The 21,463-nt window shown below is 37.8% G+C and overlaps 2 protein-coding genes across 2 annotated transcripts in view; one reads left to right on the top strand and one right to left on the bottom strand.

The window, feature by feature from the left end:
- Window positions 1–543: 543 nt before the first annotated feature.
- cytl1 (cytokine like 1) lies at window positions 544–3,923 on the bottom strand. Its single transcript, XM_008426905.3, has 4 exons — window positions 3,721–3,923; window positions 3,558–3,602; window positions 3,207–3,353; window positions 544–1,638 (listed from the first exon to the last, which is right to left on the bottom strand). Exons 1-4 carry the CDS (start codon window positions 3,871–3,873, stop codon window positions 1,579–1,581), a joined length of 405 nt encoding a protein of 134 aa, XP_008425127.1. The 5' UTR covers window positions 3,874–3,923; the 3' UTR covers window positions 544–1,578.
- A 3,457-nt stretch (window positions 3,924–7,380) lies between these two features.
- The window catches only part of stk32a (serine/threonine kinase 32A), a 50,175-nt gene continuing 36,092 nt past the window's right edge, over window positions 7,381–21,463 (top strand). The window contains exons 1-4 of the mRNA XM_081615275.1: window positions 7,381–7,858; window positions 9,383–9,830; window positions 16,792–16,847; window positions 18,894–19,045. Of these exons, the coding sequence (XP_081471401.1) occupies window positions 9,779–9,830; window positions 16,792–16,847; window positions 18,894–19,045 (260 nt within the window). The 5' untranslated portion in view covers window positions 7,381–7,858; window positions 9,383–9,778. The remainder of the gene's footprint in view (window positions 7,859–9,382; window positions 9,831–16,791; window positions 16,848–18,893; window positions 19,046–21,463) is intronic.

Below are 21,463 nucleotides of genomic sequence, written 5' to 3'. Positions count from 1 at the left end.
AGGTGTTGTGATGATTTAAAACTAAAAAAGGAAAGAAAAAGAAAAGACGTGAAAAACGCAACTTTATTATTTTCCCAGAAACTCTCATTCTCCTTTATTGATAGAAATTATTATAGAAACTGTAATTATAATGCATTGTAGACGTATTAGTACCACATTTCAAATTGTGTCAAGTTACAGTGATAATCTGGCTCTATATTTCAGGAGGTTTTATTTATTTAACTGTGAAGTGGAAAGAAAAGGATGTGAGAAGATTTTCTTTCCTTTTCAATTTTTCATTGTTTTTTTTTTTTTCAAATTAAATCTAAAAATGTGACAAGGATTTTTACTCATCCCTGTTATTTGATATTCCCAAATAAAATCAAATGCAACCATTTTTTCATCTGAATTGCTAAGTCATCTCTCCACCTACAGCTGTGCTGTTAAAGAACACCTGAAGACCATCGAATGCAGAGATGCAGTTTTGGACAAACCTGAAGCCTGGCTAACTTATAACACAATGTCCCTGCTTTACGGGAATCCACAATTAGCTGTAACAGTAGATTTTATTTTAGAAATGTTTATTTTAGATGTAAAACAATACAGCAATAATACCATAGACTGTTGTTTTTATTAAATACATTTTGATAAAATATTGTCACATGGACGTTGTCATGTTATTTACGCTGCAATGCATTCTTGTTAGCTGGGTAAAGGCGCTTTGTAGACAAAAACTGTTGGCACGTAATTTGGTTTTAGCTTGCTAGAGTAACAATCACCTGTCAGAGCCGTCATCAGTTTTGCTCCTACAAATGATTCAAAGTCTCCTGGAGAGAAATGTTGAGGGCACAAATGTAGGTCCTTCAGAAGTTGTATTAAATAAATCCCCGCTAAATCCCACCGCGCTCTTCTTTGTCTCATGTGGGTAGACCCAAACAACCCTGGACACAGTTCAACATGATAATGGTTGCATCACATTGTGTAAATGTTTTCTTCAGCAGGGACAGAAAACCTGGTCAGCATTAATGTGAACTAAATTATGGGCATTCCTGAGAGAAAACATGTGCTTTTAAGCAGAACAATGATCCTACAGATCCATTCAGACCTAATATACACCATCATGTCTCAATGATCCCCTTGAAAATGAGATGCTGTATCCCAAGGGGTTTTCTTTGAAACAAATAAATGAGATGAAAACTGATCTGATGGAACTGAAGTTCAGTTATTGAACAGAAGATCAGAGAAATGCTGGATGTAAATGCAATTTTTAGATTTTCATTGTGAAAAACCATATTGGAAACCATGCATTGAGGTTAGATGTTGCAAGTGACAAAATGCAAAAAAAAGTGTAAAGGATACTGATACATTTTCATGGAACTGCAAAAAGAACATTTAAATAGACTTTGTTAGCTTTATGTTATATTGTGACAGTTAAAAATTTTTACACTTTTTATGTAAAATCCACAGTTTTACAAAAATTCCTTTAAAAAAATCATGTGTTGTGTAATGTAACACAATGTAAAAAGAAATACATAAAAACTTTGACTTTTCCACTTCTTTAAGCTCTTTGGACTTTGGACAGACAAGAATGGTGGACTTTCAGTATCGATAGTTTGGACGCTCCAGCGCAGCACAGTCATAGACGGTAAACACCAGGTCCTGTTAAAACACATAAGAGGTAAGACATATAAATATTAGTTAATAACAACTGTGGGGTCATATAAAGCTTTTAGTAGTGTATTTCTATATATTAAAATAATGATATTCAATATAATAATACATAGCAGTTGGTATAAGGTTCTCCCAGGAGACACTGTGACTCTTACACTCCATTTACTGTATTTCTGTGATTTACCTCAATTACTGCAAACCTTTTTCCACACCATGGCCTAGTCTGCGCAGACTAGGACACTGTCTGCAGACCTAGATGTGTGTGACTCTCCTCATCACGTGAGTGGGATCAAACGTCCCCACAGGACAGCACAGTTCTCATAATCTGCATCAGAAACGTTGCCTAATCCTGTCAGAGCACCCACTGAGTGACCCACTAAACTGCAGACTTTTTTCCATTTTGTGTCACGTCAGGCTGCAGCGACTGGGATTGTTGGCAAACAGATATTCAAAAATGTGCTGTTATTTTTGGCGAACAAAATGTTGTCCCAGAATGTCTCATTTTGCCTTGCACAGATAGAGTATTACCTTATTCCTGCTAATATTTTAGTCATCAATCCTGCAGGAATGCCCTGTCACTGTGTTTGGTGTTCATATATGCCATTAGGCTGTCCTTCAAATTTTACTCAAGTGTATTAAGCTGTAACTTAGATTGATAAGGGTCATTTTTCTTGGGTCTCATTTTACTTTGCAAAATTAAATAAGCAGTTCAGCTCCAATTTTATGCAGTTATATTACTGGTGGAGACAGACTCATTGCTCAGGTAGTTAAATGGCAATCATGCAAAAAATGGGGTGAGTTATGGCTTAGAATAATTAGAAGAGACTGAACTTTCAAAATAAAATAAGCTTCCTGACTACTTGGCTTTGAAGAAAACCTGACTGAAATACCTCTTAAAGCCAGACATTTCATTCAAATCAGTCAATCTCTTCTTATATATAGTTTATCGCCTAAAAACAATCATTCAGTTGGTTTTGCTTTATTATTGTAAAACATAGTTGAATTCCAAAGCGAGCCCACAGAGCGACATGCCCCTGGCATCTGTTCACATCTTTTCAGGACAACCATTTGTATTTTTCTGGTTGTTCATCTCCTCTCTATATGAACCGTTTTCAATTTGCACTCAACCCTGAGCTTATTAAAGCGCCGTTGGGATGATCATATTTTTATTTTATTTTTTTCGTCTTTGAAGCTGTGAAGCTTTAGTTGCCTTACTGCAGCGTACGGGGCTGGATGGGTGCACCAGTGTTGCTGTTCTGGAAGGAATTAGGCATCTGACGTGTCATTAAATGTTATTTTATTATTCATGATCTATTATGGTATATCCATCCATCCATTTTCTGGTCACCCTTGTCCCTAGCGGTTTGCTGGTGCCTGTCTCCAGCAAACATTTTGGGCGAGAGGCGGAGTCACCCTGGACAGGTCGCCAGGCTGTCGCAGGGGATCTATCATAGTACATACTTTAGTTAAATAAGATGCATCTCTGGACAGAATCTGTAATATCTAAATTCAACATTATGGTTGTTACAGTTTATGCCCATTGTGACCTTTCTTACCCCATGGCATTTCTCTCCCATGACGATGAAGAGCTGCCGCAGAGTGACTTCCAGCTTCCTCACTTCTCTGGTGTAACCGCAGCGCCGCCGTCTCAGGTCTTCCACCAGGGAGATGTAGTCCCTCATTTTATACATCACACAGGCATTCTGTCATGAGTAACAATTAAGATTTCCCATATGTGATTTGAAGAAGCTGAGGTTTGCAGTCAAAACGCAACAGAAACAACCAGGGAAGTTTGGGTGAAATCTGCAAAAACAAAGGTTCTAAAGACCTTAATTTAGGGATTTGAGCACATTTTGAAAATGATGAATTTTAAATCACATTTTACAGAATTTGTAAATCATACTTACATGTATATCAAGGTAGAGTTCTGGCATATGCGCCATACAGTGACCCTGGAGGGGAAAAAAAAATAATCCAGCTATGAAGTTAAGAAATAAATTAACAAATGAAAAATCTGCCTCTAGAGGATTAAAAATCAAAGAGTGGTAAAAATCACAGCATCTAACTTACGGTTTCATAGCCGATCTTCAAATCAGCTGCCATCTGGGTGAGCTCCTGTGCCATGCTGAGAGCCTTGGAGTAGCAGGTTGGTGGGAAGAAAGGGTAGCTCAGCGCCATCGGTACCACGGATAAAAGAAGCAACAACTTTTTCAAGATCGACATGATGCACAGAAAACTGCTGGGATGACTGAGTTTCTTTCTGATTCTTTCTGCATATATTTAGCCACGTATGCTGGCAGACACATTTTAACACGCCCTCTTTGTTTTCTCCAAAATATATTCTGCAATAGTATGGCATTTGAAGATCCTTTGTGGAAGACGAGAAAGCGTTCATTTTGGCTTGGAGAATCTGAGTGAGATATTTTTAAACCAGCTTTTTGGCAATGGAAGAGACTTTAACTATAGGTAAACTGTAAACTGTAATTGTCCCAATTAGGGGAACCCACTTCAAAATGCTGCTACAGTCAAAACAAAGTAAGCATTCTTTTGTTAAAATTCTTCTCATCACAATTTGATATGCTGTTGATCCATTATTTTTCATCCCTGATTTTTGTGAGCATTTTATAAAGGAAACTAGTTTAAAAATAACCGACGTCATGCACACTGCTTTGCTTTCTGACATAAACAGATGCATCCATAAAAAGTCTTGTTGGTCCATTTCTGCCTCCTGGCTCAGTGTGATGGTTTGGTTTGCAGCGGTTTAAGGAAGTGGTTCCTCCTCAGGATCATCACATGCTGGAGTCAACATCAAGTCAACAACTTGATGCAGTCAGACCATCTTAAGTGACTTTATATTATGAACTTTATTTGATTGTACAAGTATAATAAATATGATTTGATTGTACTGGAATTCAAACTATTTAAGCTAAATTTGGACAGAGTCTTAGTTGGATTATAATTGCATCAGTCTTATAAAATTGCTTGTGGAATTACATCTGTTGTAATTTGGCACTAAAAACAAACTGTTTTGTATCCGTTTTGTGAAATATTGTATCATGAAGCATAATGTCTATTATATTTACTACATCAAATGCTACGTCTCCTAACATAACACAGCTAACATCAACAGTCCCAAGACCTACGTGCAAAGTGGTATTAAGAAATGTGAATGATAGTTTTGAAAATATTTTACATCATTTCTTTATTGCAACATGTTACATAAATAAAACTCACTGAGCAGAGTTTAGAAAATTCAAATTGTTATGCCTGTTGTGCATTGGAGGTGAAGCTATAAAGAATTTTAGAGGTACATTTTCCCATTTGCAAAATTTGGATTAATATTTAATAATAAAATATTAAAATATATATTTTTCTAATTTATTTTAGAGCCACGCAAAAACCCAATTGCTTTAAATGTATGTTCCAGTATATGTTAAAATATATGTTCTGTTTATCTTGACTGCATTTGCATAACAACACCTGTCCTTTCTAACAATATAGGCTGATACTCTCAAGGCTCTATGCCAAATAAAGCCCAGGCTGCACCGCTGTTATCTTAGACACTTTTTGTTCTGACTTTCATCCACTAGGTGGGGCTGATTTTTAAGAAACTTTCCTGCAGAGCTTCCTTTTGTTCAGTTACAATAGCAGTTAAAAGTTGTTGCCCACATTAAAACAACTAAATCTGATAAACCAATGCTTCACTTTGCAGGCCAAAATTATTTCATGTACTTACAAAAAAGGACAGCAGTGGGACAGGCTGAGGCCTCCCACGTGGTCAGAATCTTTCTTTTGTCTCTGTGCAGGTGTAACATGACACAGTCATCACTCATCCCATCCAAAAGACGAGCACAGCTACTCATGCTGCCAAAAGCCCAATAAGGGATTGGCAAGGTTTTGACTGATGCTCGTCACTTTTCATAGCATGCTGAGATGTTCATTGTATGAAGATGGATGATACACACTCTCACGCACTCATACACACACAGTGTGCTTTGGCTTGACTGAACAGCAAGAAGGGGGAAAAAATGAGCAGTGTGCACCGTCAGCATAATTCATCCCTCAGTCCCACCACTCAGCCGTTCCCCTTCTGACCTTGGGCCACTGAATTAACAGGGGACTGAGGTGAGTGTGCAGTGCTTTTAATGGATGGATGTGTTTTACAGTTTGTAGTTAATGGCAGCACAAGTTAATGGATGATGGTGGGCTAAACAAATGGCCCAAAACTTGCCAAATTATGATGCGGCAAAGGAAAAGTTCTGGCTTCAAAGGTATACAGTAGAAGCATGGCGATGCAAAAATGTTCATGCCGTTTGAAATTTCACACATTATGTCAAAAGCTCAAACCTGCATTTCATTGGGATAATATATTACTGACTCAGCAGAAGATCAGATGAGACTAAAACAGAACCTATTTGACTCGTGCAATACTTAATGTGTGACAGAAAACTAAAGCTACTTTCAAACATCTTTCCATGGATGCTTGTCTATAAAAAATGTCATGAAAAAAGAGGATTTTATCAAGTTTTCTCTTCTGTCAGGATAAGACATTTTACTTTTGCTGAGATGCTTCTGTCCTGTTTCATTTGATTTTTTCCACAAATATGGACCAACAGACCATTTAGCAATGGAATGTCCATGATCTATGACCACCTTCTTAGTGGTTTGGTAATTATTAGTCAAAGTGATGAAAATGTTTGGCATGGTACCAATTTTATTTTCAAATTCAAGCATCCAGAATGCTGAAGTGACAGGAGCATCTGCAATGTTTTGAGTGAAATTAAATAATTTCATTTCTGGGTCATTGCACTAATTTTTGCAGTCCTTGCAGACATGTGGGGTGCATGTAGAAGCTGAGAGACTCATGCAGGATTCCCATATGCATCAAACATCAGTAATAGCCTTGCAAGAGCTGTAATCAGATTGTATGTTCTTGTGCTGCAAACAGTGGTGGATGATCCTGGAATGAAAGACAAATACGGAACAGAACAATGAGGATAAACCTACTGAGCTGCAGAGAAAGGGTTCATTAACACATATCCAGATGTAAATCTTTAGCTTGCCTTATAGAAGGTGGACAGAGAAAGAGACATACCCCAAAAGATTCAAAGCTGCAGCAAAAGATGGTTCCACAAAGTATTGACTCAGGAGGCTGACTTCACCGTTCAAGCTAAAAAAATAACCTGTCTTGATATTAGAATAAAGACAGAAATATCCTTTGTTGTCCCACAAAGGAGAAATTCAGCTGCAACAGCAGCATCAGATGTGGGTTCACACAATAAAAACTCTATATTTATATTCTATATGGAAAATTATTTTTGAAATATAGAGTAACTGTATAGAGTTGCATTGGATTCTTGTTTTTCCTGCATAAATAGTTTTACTGCAGTGTAAATTTACAGGATTTTACCATAGCAAGATTTTTCATCACATTACAAAAGATTTGACTTTCAGCAGAGCACATGTGCGAGGTGGCAACCCGGTATTTGCTGTAGGGGGCGCTGTTCTAAAGGGATCATCAACCTGCGTTGCTCCACATAAACTGAAACAATATTTAGATTTTAGGGTTTCTATCTTTATTAACAATATAAATTAGTGATTTTCATTCTTAAAACCAGATCTAAATACAACCTAGAACTTACTTACTGATGTAAACAAGTTCACATAAGGTCATGTCACATTTATGAATTGTGGCATTTTCAGAATGACATGTTACATCATCACTAGGTGAAATTTACATAACATTTGTGAAGAAGCACATTGGGGGTTCCTCTCATGTTGATGTGTTTGGAGCCCCACGGGGGAACCTCAGCCCCGTGGCCACAGCGGGATCCAGCGGGGAGCCTAATGAAACGTGCCTCCCTGTGGACGCACGGCTGTTGGTGGCCAACCTATTCACTCAGGCTGCGATGTGGAGGTCAGTCGCGCCTCAGAGCAACGTGCGGCGCACTCCTCCTACCGAAAAATCCCGGTTTTTGCAGCCTTTGTCCTTCAGAGACGCTGAACGGGATTTCGCATTGCACTCCAGCGCCGCATCCCGAGAGTCACGTCCCGTTGCGCGGACCCATTTTCCGGGTGACAGGTGTCCCGGTGCAGCAACGTCCGGAATACAACTACTGCTTTCAGCTGGACTGTTGCTTTACGGTTTCTCTGCAGCAAGCTCGGCTGGGAGCGGTGTCATGCTCAACTAACTGTCAGTATTGAGGAGGTAGGTGCACCCCACTGCTGCCACGGGGTACTTTCTATTCAGCGCATGTTCTCAGATCAGATAAGGGGCTCCGAGCACAGTGTCCTCTGCGGGGATCTCAGCACTGCGGCGTCCCGCACGAGTTTTTGAATATTTCATTTAACTCAGAGAGGATGCTCGGACGTGCGGCGGTGACGCATTCTGGATGTGTCAGCTAATAAAGGGTGAATGTAAACAGGCTACATTATTATAAACCCATTCCGTTTAATCCAGTTTTCCTTTTTCAACTTTGTCCCATTGAGATCCCACGTCTTGTTTGGCAGACAGACCGGACAGAGGCAGCTGCAGCTGCAGCTGCAGTTCAGATAAGCAAAAATCACACAGAAGTGAATTATAACAATATGCAACCTGTTCAATATGTCAGTTACTGAGAACCGAAGTTGGAACCTTCATTTTTAAACATTAATATTACCATAAAAGAAAATGTATGTTTTAGTTTTTCTTGACTTACCAGTCTAAATTTGTGAAAAATAGAAAATAATGAGTGTTGATAACAATTGTGATGGTTATTATAACTAATCTGAGTAAGTGATCCATCTCGGTGCCCCATTGTACAGGTTACACTATCCAACCTGGAAAAACTGTAAGCCTATTCGTTCAACGTTTATCTCGGAAAACAACAAGGAAACGTTTGATATTTCCAATTTACATTAAATAAAAACCAGACCTATTTCTGTCATAAAATCTAGAGAACTTAATATTTGCTCAAGAGAGATGAAATGCTAATGTAACATGGCAAGTTAAATATCAGATATTTAAAAATAAACTATACTTCTCTTGACCATTATACAGTTATAAAAACCTGTAAAATAAAATCACAATGGTTCAAATTATAAATTCACAATCCTTAGCTGCTTTTGTATAAAGAAAATGATACTGGACTAAGATCTGAACCTTGTGGAACCCCTGATAGACTTTCAGTAAGTCTTCATCATCTTTAGGTTGTTACTTATCTTAAAGTGAAGCAACAGAAAACCTTTCCCGGGAAAATGTCCAAAGGAGTTTATGGATAAGATGCACTCAGTTATCTAAGATAAAGCATTAAAAGATCTACACTTGGTGCCAGTGGTCCGTCTGGCCAGGAAGCAAAATCTCATTATAACTCCTACAGTTTTGTGAGGACAGCCTGAATTATTTTCGTTCACAGTGCACTAAGTTGTAAATCAAAAGCCTCCAATTGTGCTGTTAATGGGAAAGCTGGTTCTACCATTATTCACACATGCTCTGCAGTCAGTGCTCCTCTGGGATGGGCTTTTGATTAAAATATGGAAGTTAAATAATTGATAGATGGCAGACAAAGGAAAGATGAAGAGTAAAGGGAACGAAACAGAAAGCCCTGTTTCCTCTATAAGTCTGAGCTTTTTAAAACATGATGTCTTAGTGTCTAGAAAATCAGTATTGTACCATTTCCTCATTGCCCTTCTTTGTGTCCCGCCTCCCTCCAATCAGCTGTTAGTTTCAGGTTTTCCCTGTCTCCCCTCACAGGTTAAACTCCCAGTCAAAGGAGGTTCATAGCCACAGACATATCACCCACCCTCCTCCTCTCTGCTGGAAAGAGTTGTCCGTCTGCCTGCAGTTGTCTAAAGCACCATTGAAGACAGACAGCAAGCGTAGGGGGCTCTCCCTGGGAGAGAGTGTGTGTGCGTGTGTGTGTGTGTTGGTGGCTTTATAGTTCAACACCCCCAGCCCTTCTCTTTTTGTGTGTGTTTGTGTTCGTGCGGTGATGTGTGGCCTAAGAGAAGCACTTTAAGTCAGCAAAACGGGATCCAGCCCATGAGTCTGTCAGTGCGCTGAGCCGTTGACCAGGCTATGAAGGAGAGCTGCTCCAAACTAGGCTGAGTTGAGCAAGAGCAGGACGATCTGTGCGAGGAGCAGTCAGCCATGGGACTCGGACAGTCCAGCAAGACCCCTGTCACTGACGACACGGATGAGGGTGAGTGTTAAAACCCAGATGATCCTTTTCAGTGTATTTTTCTTCCTGTTTACTGCCCACAAATGAACTGACAGGTTGTGCATGCAGCATTCAGCATCTTTTCTGCTGCCTCATCAAAGTGTTACTGCTACCTGACAAAATTAAGAACACATAACAGTCAACGGCTGTTTAGCTTAAAGACCAGCATATTGCTACCGTACTAGTGCCTTTTGTGCAATTGCAGTATTTGATAAGTTTGCAAAAAATACTATTTTCATTTAGCACAGTTTAATTTCTTTTATTTTAAACAGAAAAGAAACAATTATTTCTGCGACAAAAAATATTTTACATTTTAAATAGTGAAGTTGTAATACAGTTATCTATACCATATATCCAAAAATATAAAAAATATCGAATTAACACTTGCTGTTATATGTAGATTTAAATGAAGTGTGCTTTTTTTGCATTACTTTATCTCTTTTGGTCAGACTGCTTAGAGTACCACTAAGTACAGTTTTGTGTTTAGGTACAGACTGCAGTCGGCTGTTTAACAGATTTACTGCTTTAGTTCAACAACTTTATTTTTAATGAAATTCAATGCAGGAGATGTTCATTTATATAAATACATCTTAGTCCAAAAAATCTCATGCTATGGATTGATTTAAAGTCACTTGCACAACTTTAAATCAAATTTGACCCCAGTCTCAAATAACGCTGCAAAATCCAATTTATTCCTATTGTTAGAGGTTGTTGTAAGTTTTCTATCTAAGAAAACCCAGCAAATTATGTAGATTCAAAATTCTTATATCCATCAATCAGTCAATCAGTCATCTTTGACTTTAGGATTGGGTCACAGGGACTAAGCAGAGCGACTCAGACTTTCCTGTCTGCAGCCACTTGGGCCGACTCCTCTGGGGGAATCACAAGGTGTTTCTATAGCACCATGTTAAAATCCCTTTAAACTGTAATAAAGGTAAAGGACCTCAGATTTTTGTGGTATATTTTAGTGAATCTTGGAATAGCTGCCTGTGTGCATACAGACTTCCTGTTCTTCATAATTTCTGTTATTTACTAGCTGAATCTTTCCATGTTTCTGCGTTTTAAGCTGGCAGCTTAGTATCAAAAGGACTTTTCATTGGCAGAGCTGCTGGTTTGAATACATTTTTCTATTGTGTGTCCGGCGTAGATAATACATAGAGATTTTATTGATCTAAGTCAAAGTCTGCAACCCAAAGACTTCAAACTAGACTGTTACATTTTTAGTGGATTGGTCAACGGCTTTGAGTTTCACAGTTTTGGTATTTTGATGTGAAAAGCAACAGAGTCAGTTTGTTATTTGTTTATTGACATCAAGTTGCAATTAACTGCACAGTCTAGATAGATATCTATTGGGAAATAAATGGGAAAAGGTAACTCTTATCAAAGAAGTCATTATTTATGACTATGTGACATTTTTGGAAATGTCACATATAGTACTTGCCTTTACTTTTTTTAACTTTGGATTGATGCAGCAGTTAATCTAAACATACAACAGTTCTTTTCTTTACTGAAGGCAGGAGACTCAACCTTTGAATAATAATAAAAGATCTCCACAAATAACAAAGTAATCTCCTTGGTGATGAAAGCTGCATCAGAGACAGGAGAGGGTTTTCCTTTTGAAGTCGTAGGAACCTAATGATTACACTGTACTTTGCTGTTTTTGCTCAACATTGACATGTGCATTTCCTCGTTGATTTACAGCTTATGACTCAGTGGAATTGATATGTAATAGGAATGGAGCATTATTCTTACAGTATGATACTTTTCACTGCATGATCTGATGACATTTATTCAAAATATATTCTTATTTAAGCTATCTATAATGTTCTATAGCATTTTCTATAAATGAATTTTGTCACACCAGTCCTGTTTTATTTATCTTGTTTTATATTGTGTGCTGCTTTTTAATGGGTTTAATAATAATCGTCACACCAGGGATCAGGCTCTGCATAGGTTTATTTCTACAACATGCACAGTTCATTAGCAGGAGGCGACATGCTCTCTCACATTTCCCAGCACAGTGGTCAGACAGCTTACAACAAATGACAAGGAAGGTACAAATAAAACTGTGCACAAATTAACACTATTGAAGTAGATTCATCATTACTCCAAAAACAGTATGAAATAAGAATGATGTACACAATGCAAAACTTAAAGTTCTGCTTAATTTAATTCACCAAGAGAAAATATTAATATCCCTTTATTACCTAAAGTATCTCACAATGTTCACAATGTATTCATTCAATTAAAATATATAAAATCACAACAGATAACAGCCTGTATTTAAATACAGTCGTATTGCATACGACACTGTATTGTGGTATCCTGTCTGCAGCAGATCAAACACAACAGGGAAATATTCAGACAATTTGATGAAAGTAACATTTTTCTTTCTTCAAATTCACAGTAAAGCTTAAAATCAACTTAGCTACAGTTTAACATTATTAAGATAATGAAAATAAATTTCAATATAATTAGTGGACCTGAGGAAGAGGCAGCATTTGAAAGCATCTTACCAGCATGATGATAAAGCCGTTGATTGTTTTTCTCTGCTGAAGCTTCATCATCCAAACATGATTTGTGCCAAACTCATGAAGGTTCCACCAATCACGATATTTGGGAACCAAAGGTAAAAACTGTGTAAAGTGCAATAGTTCTGCTGGAACACAAAATTAAAGTTATAGTTTCAAAACTACTTAAGTGATGCTGTTCTCTTTTTAATGAGATTCAAAAAATTATGCTTGATTGACCAGACATGTTCTCCAGTTTAATGCAGTGTGGAATATTGGAGCGCTCCCTCTACCCAACTGTTGCTGTACACTGCCTATCAGCTGGCTTACTGAATACTGCTACGCTTATGAGTAAAACCATTCAGAAATAATTCCTGTTGTAAAATAAACTGAGAGCTATGGTGTGGAAACTAAACCAACCCAACTGATTTCTGGAGACTTTTAGCCTTCAATGTGTTTGTGAACGTATTGATTATTGATTTGAGCAGGACAGCATCTGTAACAACCTCACTGGTCAAGTAAGATTTTCTGATGAAGGGAGTGATGATGTATGGTTTGTGCAACTTGCCACTCCAGTCAATTCTAACATATATTCTCAAAACATGTTTTGTAGCATTTTGAAATGTTTACTATTAATAAAGTGAAATATCCCAGTTCTTGCAGCCGCCCAGTTTAGTTGTGGAACAAACTGGCTAAACTGGGATATTTTTACAGACGTAACATTTATTGCTTGTTCCATAATTGACTATATTATGTTTGTTTGATGTAAAGCAGTTTGAACTGTCTTTTTGGTGACGTGCTACACAAATGAACTTGACTTGATTCAGCGAAATTTCTGAAATGCCTGGACGCCTTCAGTCCTCGGCAAAACCGTAGCTAAAGTCTGACTCAAATATCCACGTTTATAGTCGTTTTTTTTAAATTGATTGGGAAAAAACTTCCTTCTCATCTCGTCAATTTACAATTCTAATATTTGGATAAGTGTCAGTACTCTGCATGTTAAGCATACATATTAACACCCATCATGCAATCACTGCTTTGAGTAGCAATAAAAATGCTAATTGACTTTTCACTGTCACTCCAAGGTGATATTGGTAACAGTTTCTTGTTGGTTGTTCTGTGAAGCTGTGAATCCATTTGCTGTGGCAAAATGTACATAGTATGTTATTTAATTAACAAATACACAGGACAGAAACACCTAAAGCATTTTAATAAAGTCAAAGAAAAATTGACTAGCAATACACTTTACTCTCCTTTAGTTATTGATACTCATGACACTTTTTTTTTATTATTAAAGCATCTAATTTCTAAAAGAAACATCATATTTTTTGTGTCTGAGACATAATACAACTGGGACAAATTGTATATCACATAAACAGGATAGAAAAATGAACTAAATGTTAACATTTCTGTAGAAATGTCAACATTTAATTACTATAAATGATCAAACCACATCCTGTCATTTGGTGCTGGCTGACTTTTTCAGAGGTGTTTGTATGAAGGTAGACTTTGTCAAGACTTGTTTATCTCCCCAGAGTTTGACGTTTGCACATCATACGTCACCAGGTGTGTGTGTTTCCTTCCCACACTGTGCAGCCATGTGAGGTCCCACTTAATTGATTGGCCACATTTAGTGGCCACCAGAATTTATTCACGGCTGGACACAGACCTTAAATTTCAGGTACCAAAGACAACCGATGTTCTGACACAAAGTGGGCACTCAGATAATTAGCTGGAGTAATAAGACAAAGATTGAGAGACAGACATAAAATGACGTTTACTCCACAATTTAAGACATTAAATTAACTTAATACAAAATGTAATTTAATCCATAGATTCGAATTGTGCTGTTGCAGCTCAGATTTCTGTTGATGTTGTGATGAGATTTTAACCTTATTTGTCCATGACTCAGTATTAAGTTTACTTTTAGTAGATTGTTTTAGAATGATTTATGTTGTCTTAAACATTATTGTTCATAAGGTACATCAGGTGCAGGCAATCTGGTCACAGTTGATGGGGAGATGGAGGGAGTTGGACAATCCTGGAAGGAAATTTGTTCCAACCTTGAACATTTCTGTTCAGAGATGCTTTCTCTGAAACTTTGTGGTTTTATTGCGACTAAACGTGAAAGAGTAGGAAGAGATGATGTGTTTTAAGGTATTGGATGTGCTGATTAAACCACCGCTAGACTCCTGCTCTATCTGTTCGATCACATTAGAAACCCTCTGTCACATCAGATCAGGTTATTCAAGTGAGTGAGAAAGAAGAAAACTGACATTAATGTTTACCTGGAGGCCAAATCCAGTATTTTCACAGTTAATGTGTTCTGTCAGGAGGATTCAGAGAGGATTTCATTTCGTTCAGACTTGGGCCACCACTGACAGAAGGCACATGTTATGGTTGTATATATACAGCATAGAGGTGGAAGTAGCATGATTTGGGGGTGTTTTACTGCTGGAGGACCTGGTCAGCTCTCCATCATGTGAACTCTATCAGAAGGTGTTTGTAAAAAATGTAAGACCATCTATAAAAAAAACATAAACCTAAAGCAAAACTGGAGCCTTAGATATAAAAATATTCAGCAGGAAATGGTTGAGAATTAGGAAATGCAATTTTTTGTAACTTAAGTGCAAGCAAATCATCTTTTTCTAGTTATGAGAAAAAAGACTACAGATTGATATGTGAATGATTCCTGATAAAGATTCAATATTTAATGAATATCCTAAATTCTACACAACTGTTGTTAACAAAATGTATCTCTGAAAATATACTGTGTAGCAAACAAAACAGATAATTAAAAAGGAGATAAATTCTGGTTGTTCTGAGAATTTCAATCTTCTTTTATCCCATTTGTTGAATTGAAGGAGCTAAAAATCTCCAGATTAGTCAGAGACCTCTGATATTCTGGCATGAACCAAAATAATCTTCAGCACAAACGACGTCCACTAAGACTGCTGCATGGTTTCCCTTAAGAGCCATTTCAAAGATTTGAGGGGACATTTCCAGCGCTTTCCTTTTAGCAGCTTCCTAGTGTTTGGTTCATTTTGTTATCAAGTCACTATCTAACAAACACACACATGGGAACACAGCCAGAGCATTTCCCTCTGCCTCACTCCTCTCTATCAGCCACTTTATCGGCTATTGGAAGTGGATGGGGGCTGTTTGTTTCCTGCTGTCATGACAACGAGGACAGACGTTTTTCCCCCTCTGCTGCTGTCCCAGAGGATGGAACAGCTGCTGCCCGTTGTTTGCTTTCATCGGATGACACAGTCAAACGATGCTGCACATACATTGACAATTACCAAAAACACACTCATGCACAGGACATTTAAAACACTACACTGTGCACACACACACACACACGGGAACACACACTCTTACATTTAGCCTGCAGCCACTAGATCAATTGGATGTGACAGCTGATGTTATGCTCCGTTAGTCACGTATCAGTGGCACTTTCCCGTTTCACACTATCTGTGCCGGGGTGTTTACGAAACCTGTCCAGATATAGTCCACATGGGACCAGCTACGTAACACACACATATCACAAACATGCAGATTTAGAGTTGCCACTGTCTAAAGTCAACACAGACCCATAGAGGCTTCTGGTAATTACAGTCATTTCACTGCTTAGCTACGGGGAGATCCTGTCCTGATGATTTCAGAGACGCAGCTGCATTCGTGGATTAGATGTGAGATAATGTGATTACAGGAAGACACACAAGGAAGCAAAGGAAAAGAGAGGGAGGAGGTTTAGATTTTACGTTCAGTGGCTTGATGTGCTGAAGTAAATGATGGACACTCGAGTAACGGCATGAAATAGTCAACATCTGCACAAGAGTGTAATTGGCACTTTGACAGCCTTTCTGCCGTTTAACTCAGCTGAGGAAATCATGAGACCCTGGAACTCATCTGGGAGTCATTTTAAATTTAAGTGACACCTGCTAATCAGTTTAGACTGAACTAATCATATTAGCTGGGCCTGATCCTCACACTCTCTGATGTACAGCGGATTTGACTCTGAAGTCACTGCATAGCCTCATTCTGGCTGTGTTTATGTCTGTCTGTCCATCCGTCCATCCATCTGGTCATGATCTTTAATCTCCTTCCTGTCTAGGTTTGTATACTTGTTCCATATTCAAACCACTTAAAACCATGTATCAACCTTAGATTTACTGTTTCTTCTTATGAAGTAAAACAAAATGTGGGAAAACTCTGAAAATATGAGCCTGAAAGCTTTGACTTGAAAAATGTGTATGAACTCTGACCCTGTTGTACTGGTAGAACTGAACTGGGTTTAATGACAGTAGATTTCAGTAACTTCTATGCAGTAACTCACCATTGATCAGAATCATCAGTTACAATTTCTAAATGTATTTTTTGAGTTTCAGACAATGCATAATCATTTTCTTTCTTTCTTTCTTTTGTTATAGTCAATTTTGACCATTTCCAAATCTTGAGGGCTATCGGAAAAGGGAGTTTTGGAAAGGTAAGTTAAAGTTATTTAGCTTTTTTCCACCATATACATATTTAAATCACTTACCTATATCCCGAATAATGAACTTAAAACACTAGCTTCATGTAAAACACACAGTGTGCCTGCAGGCATGTTTTGCTCTCATCACAAATTGCTGCTGGTGCCTTGTTGGTAGATAACACTGGCACCATTTTTCTACTGCAACAGTCATTTGTTCTGATCTCACACAGGCCAGTAAAACTTTAGATCGTTTGTCTGTTTGTGTCGTTGGGTGCAACACAGTAATATTTTAGCACTTTTCTCATCTGATTTTCATTTCCTTCTCAAATAATCTGATATGTAACTTGTGATTTCTATGAAAATGGTTCATTAAGTGGTTATCTGAATCCATTAATAGATAAAATGTGAATATAAATCAGGCATTGTGATGGCTAAGATGATGAAGGTAACAAAAACTGCATCTGTGTGTCGAGCTGTAAATCCACATAGTGTATTGTGTATGTATTTGGTTCCCAGTGAAGGATGATCAATGTTATAAAACTGTCACTAATTTTAATGTCAATATCAATATTATTCATGAAGCACTTTACAAACAGCTATTAACTGTAAAAATATAGTAAAATACATAGAAATAAAACACAATAAATTAAACAAACAGGACAGGTAGATTATAACGTTGGGCCTTCTGTAAATGCCAAAGAATAAAAATGAGTTTTGAGGAGTGATGTGAAGTTTTCCAGGCTATCAGCAGATCTGAAGTTGTTCCACAAATTAGGAGCAGTGACAGAAAATGCCCCGTCTCCTCTGCTTCTGCTTCTGGGAACACATTAGAGCGGTTTATTATTTGATCGAAGGGTTCTGGAAGTGGAATGGTTGTGAAGAAGGTCCTGGAGATAAAAACCAATAAGTGAATTTTAAAATCAAATCTGGTAAGAAACTGGCAACCAATCCTGAGAATCCAATACTGGGGTTATATGCTGTCGTTTCTGGGTTCCAGTTAAGACAGAGTAATAAACCCAGTTATACAACATTATGATATACATTCCAGTTAAGTTTACTTTTTAGTTTGTTTGAAAAGAACCAGGGACACAAGAGAAACAAGTCTAGGTTTACAGCAGCTGGACTACAACATTTGAAACCACATGATTGAAAGTGATTCCCCTTCCTATCCAGTATGTTGTTTTAAGGACATACTGTATACAAATACACACACTCACAAACACACCACACATCCACACAATGTCAGTGCAAAGTCCAATAACATATAAGCAGCCTAATAACAGTAAAGGTAAGCTGTTGGATGTGAAGCGATCGGGCTTTGGGTGATGAATTGTGCCAGTTGGTGCAGAGATCACTCACTTAGACAGCAGCAATCAGTAGATTATTGATGCTCCCAGCATGAACAAGAACAACTGCAAATAAATTGGTCATAATGCATCACTGAACATTGCAATTATTCTTATCAAAGTCTAAAATGTGTTTCTATCATTTGACATGTAACCAGAAACCATGATTCCACCGGGTTTTACGTGTTTCTGGTTTAAATCAGAAACACCAGAGATACTGCATTTCTCAGTTTTCAGTACTTGTCATGCACCAAGTTTTTTCCAAATTTAAAACTCAAACTTGAAGATAATGTGAAGCGTCTTATATTCATGATCACAAGGAAGAAAACTGTTCTGAGGATTTCTGCAGGCATGATTTTTGGAGGGTTTGTTGTGCCACATTCAATGAAGATTCATGAATCTCATAAGGATGTTGGCATTTATAAACCAATTAGATAACAAAGAGGTGAGAGTCTATTATCGCTGGTTTTGTATTTGTCACCCATGTAAACATGCTCTCTCTTTCACTGGCAGTGCAACACCTCTGTAGTTTTGTTGGATAATTATTAATTGGCAGCTGTTTAAAGATGTTTTAATGACGTGTCACATTGGTATGCATTAACTTTCAGAATGAGTTTCACATTATACATTATATTAATAACATTTCCCAATCATTTACCAGGGCAATAAAGCATTGATGAGAATAAGCATTACCCTCATATGATCTCAACAGGTTTGCATCGTGCAGAAGAAGGACACCAAGAAGATGTACGCCATGAAGTACATGAACAAGCTGAAATGTGTGGAACGCAACGAAGTGAGAAATGTCCTGAAAGAGCTGCAGATCATGCAGAACCTCGAGCATCCCTTCCTGGTCAACTTCTGGTAAGCACAGATCTATCTTTAAAACATGAGTTATGGTAAAGATTAAGACATAAATCCTAATTGTTACAACTTTTTTTCAGTGTTTTTAAATAATAAGGAAAGAGTAAAAAAAAATAATCACGAGAAAGGTGGAACCTCAACATAAAAGGGATGTAAACAGAGAACCAGAGAGTAGCGCAGTGCACAGACTCACCAGACAAACAATACCAGTGCTTGCTTGATTGCATGCTGTTCTTGCCAAAAAAAAGACTGGAAGTTAATTTTGTTGGCAGTGTAAGCCCCCATGGGTGGGGTGATTTCCTCTAGAGATGTGCTTGGGTCAGCGCTGTGCCCACTCGCCCACCCTCTCCTCTTTCTTTCTGCCTCTCTCACTGTGTTGAGCTGGCATAAGGAACGATCATCCTGTGGTAAGCACTCAAGGTCAAAGACAGGGAGAGACCACCTGCAAGTCTACGCACTGCGTTGAGCCAATTACATGCAGAAAAATGTCCTCTGGCCTGTCCCTCTTTTCTCTCATCTGTGTCCTCCCTCATTAGCCTTGTCTTCTCACACTTTTCTTTTTGTCTCTCTTACCATCTGTTCTACTTCTCTTCCCCTTCTCTTGTTGTCACTGATCCTCCTATTGGTTGCCACTAAACGTGACCTAATATTTTGGGCAAAGTTTTCAAAGCAACAATACACTTAGTAAAACAAAAGTTAAAAGGAGCCAGTTACAACATCATCTGTTGTAGTGAAAGATCCTGTTTATTCAGAATCATTGCTTCTTTGACGGTAATGGCAGGAAAACAATTATTTCAAAGATTCACAAGAAGGTATGTAATAATATGGACTTTGTAGACTTAATCTATTTGAAGATGACTTGCTACCTCTGTGCCTGCTGTATTTCTTGCAGATGATCATATTTAGATCATAAAGTGAAAATATTGCGACCTGAAAATGAATCTCAGCTGGTGAACTTTGTGGCAGCATATTTATTATTACAGCTATCTAAATCTAAATCCAGAGCAGAGTTGGGACAGACAGCAGGTGCATTAGATGTGCTGGGAGTATTTGTCATGTATATTAAAGCATAACATAAACAAATATATTCAGAGAAATCCACAGGATACCGTCCCAGCAGCTAATGGAAACAGTAATGATATTTATGATTAAAAACTCATTGTAAGCAAAGTTCTTAGGACTTTATTGCATTAAATCTTTTGTATCTGTGCTGGAGAATGAATGGCTCTTTGACTGAAAAGAAAGCCTTTAAAGCATCACAAAAAGGTTGTACAGTAAAAATTTTACTTGCTTCAGGGAGTTTTTATTATTTATTTTGCTCAGTCTTTATATAATAACACCAGTGCATCATATGTGGACATCTTTCTGAGTTGTACATTGTTCAGTCATGTTCTTGGAAACCACACAGCTGTATCGCCAGATTCCAGGAAAACTGTTTTTCTACTGAAACAAACTGTAAAAAAACACTCATTTATTAAGACATGCAGGTTTAGTGAAGCAGACAGGTACTGTGAAGTCAGTACAGATTTTGACTGCACAGAATAAGTAAAGATAAGCCTGACTCCAGACTTTAGTGTCACAAGTACTGCCAGCAAGCATAATGCCTCCTTTTACTTTTAGTGCTGCAGAATTTGGCGAAAGTTTGAGCGTAGTTTTCCAGCTCGTTGCGTTTTTGGCTTGATCTCAAGGTGACCTGGTGAAATGCAAGATCACCGAATCCAGTCCAGCCAAAGAAAATATAATCAAGTTCTCTCACTGCCAAATTGTGACTGAACTTGGAGTAAAATCAGGCCTTACTTTCTGAAATGAAACATAAAAATGTATTGATTTAGACTACAGAATAAACTTGCTAGTTTTTCAATACTTGTGTCAATTTTCCTGTCGGTAACGGATAAAGGTGAATGTGGTTTTGCATACAGCTGCAGCTCCGTCCCTGTGCTCAGGACACATTGGACACAGACTGATGGGAGCTGTCAGTCAGGGGGAGGCGTGAGGAGAAATGGTGGGAGAAATGTTGGAGGGCTGTTGCTATTGATCCAACATATCACAGTATGCATGGTTGGCTGCCTGAATCCATCTCAGAGAGGTGCTGAGGTCACTGTGTGCTTGTGGGGGTAGTATTAATGTCTAATGACTATAATTGCAAAACTATATTTAATTCTTCTCATTTCTTGCTAAAGGTTATGTATACAAATAAAGGTAAATTAGGTAATTTACAATAATTAAGGTACAGGGCTGTAAAAGTATTTTTTACCTTCAGGTTTCTTCTTTTTTTTGTCCGATGTACTTGTTCAAATCATCAAACTACTTAGAGCCTAACATGAATTCAAAATTGTTTTCTTTTGATGATTTTGATGATTCATTCATATAAAAAAAGAAAAGTAAAATAGTTTATTGTGGCTATACATGAATTTTCTG

Source organism: Poecilia reticulata, chromosome 14 (genome assembly GCF_904066995.2).
Source record: "Poecilia reticulata chromosome 14, P_reticulata-male-v2, whole genome shotgun sequence".
Taxonomy (NCBI): Eukaryota; Metazoa; Chordata; class Actinopteri; order Cyprinodontiformes; family Poeciliidae; genus Poecilia; species Poecilia reticulata.
This window is presented reverse-complemented; position numbering and strand designations above follow the sequence as displayed.

What these genes read in the sequence shown, in the direction of transcription:
- cytl1 (XM_008426905.3), bottom strand. Translation starts at nt 3,873, where the DNA reads ATGTCGATCTTGAAAAAGTTGTTGCTTCTTTTATCCGTGGTACCGATG. An exon ending in TGAAGATCGGCTATGAAACC is followed by an intron (nt 3,603 to 3,720) that starts GTAAGTTAGATG and finishes TTTCCCCTCCAG; the next exon opens with GGTCACTGTATGGCGCATAT. An exon ending in AACTCTACCTTGATATACAT is followed by an intron (nt 3,354 to 3,557) that starts GTAAGTATGATT and finishes TACTCATGACAG; the next exon opens with AATGCCTGTGTGATGTATAA.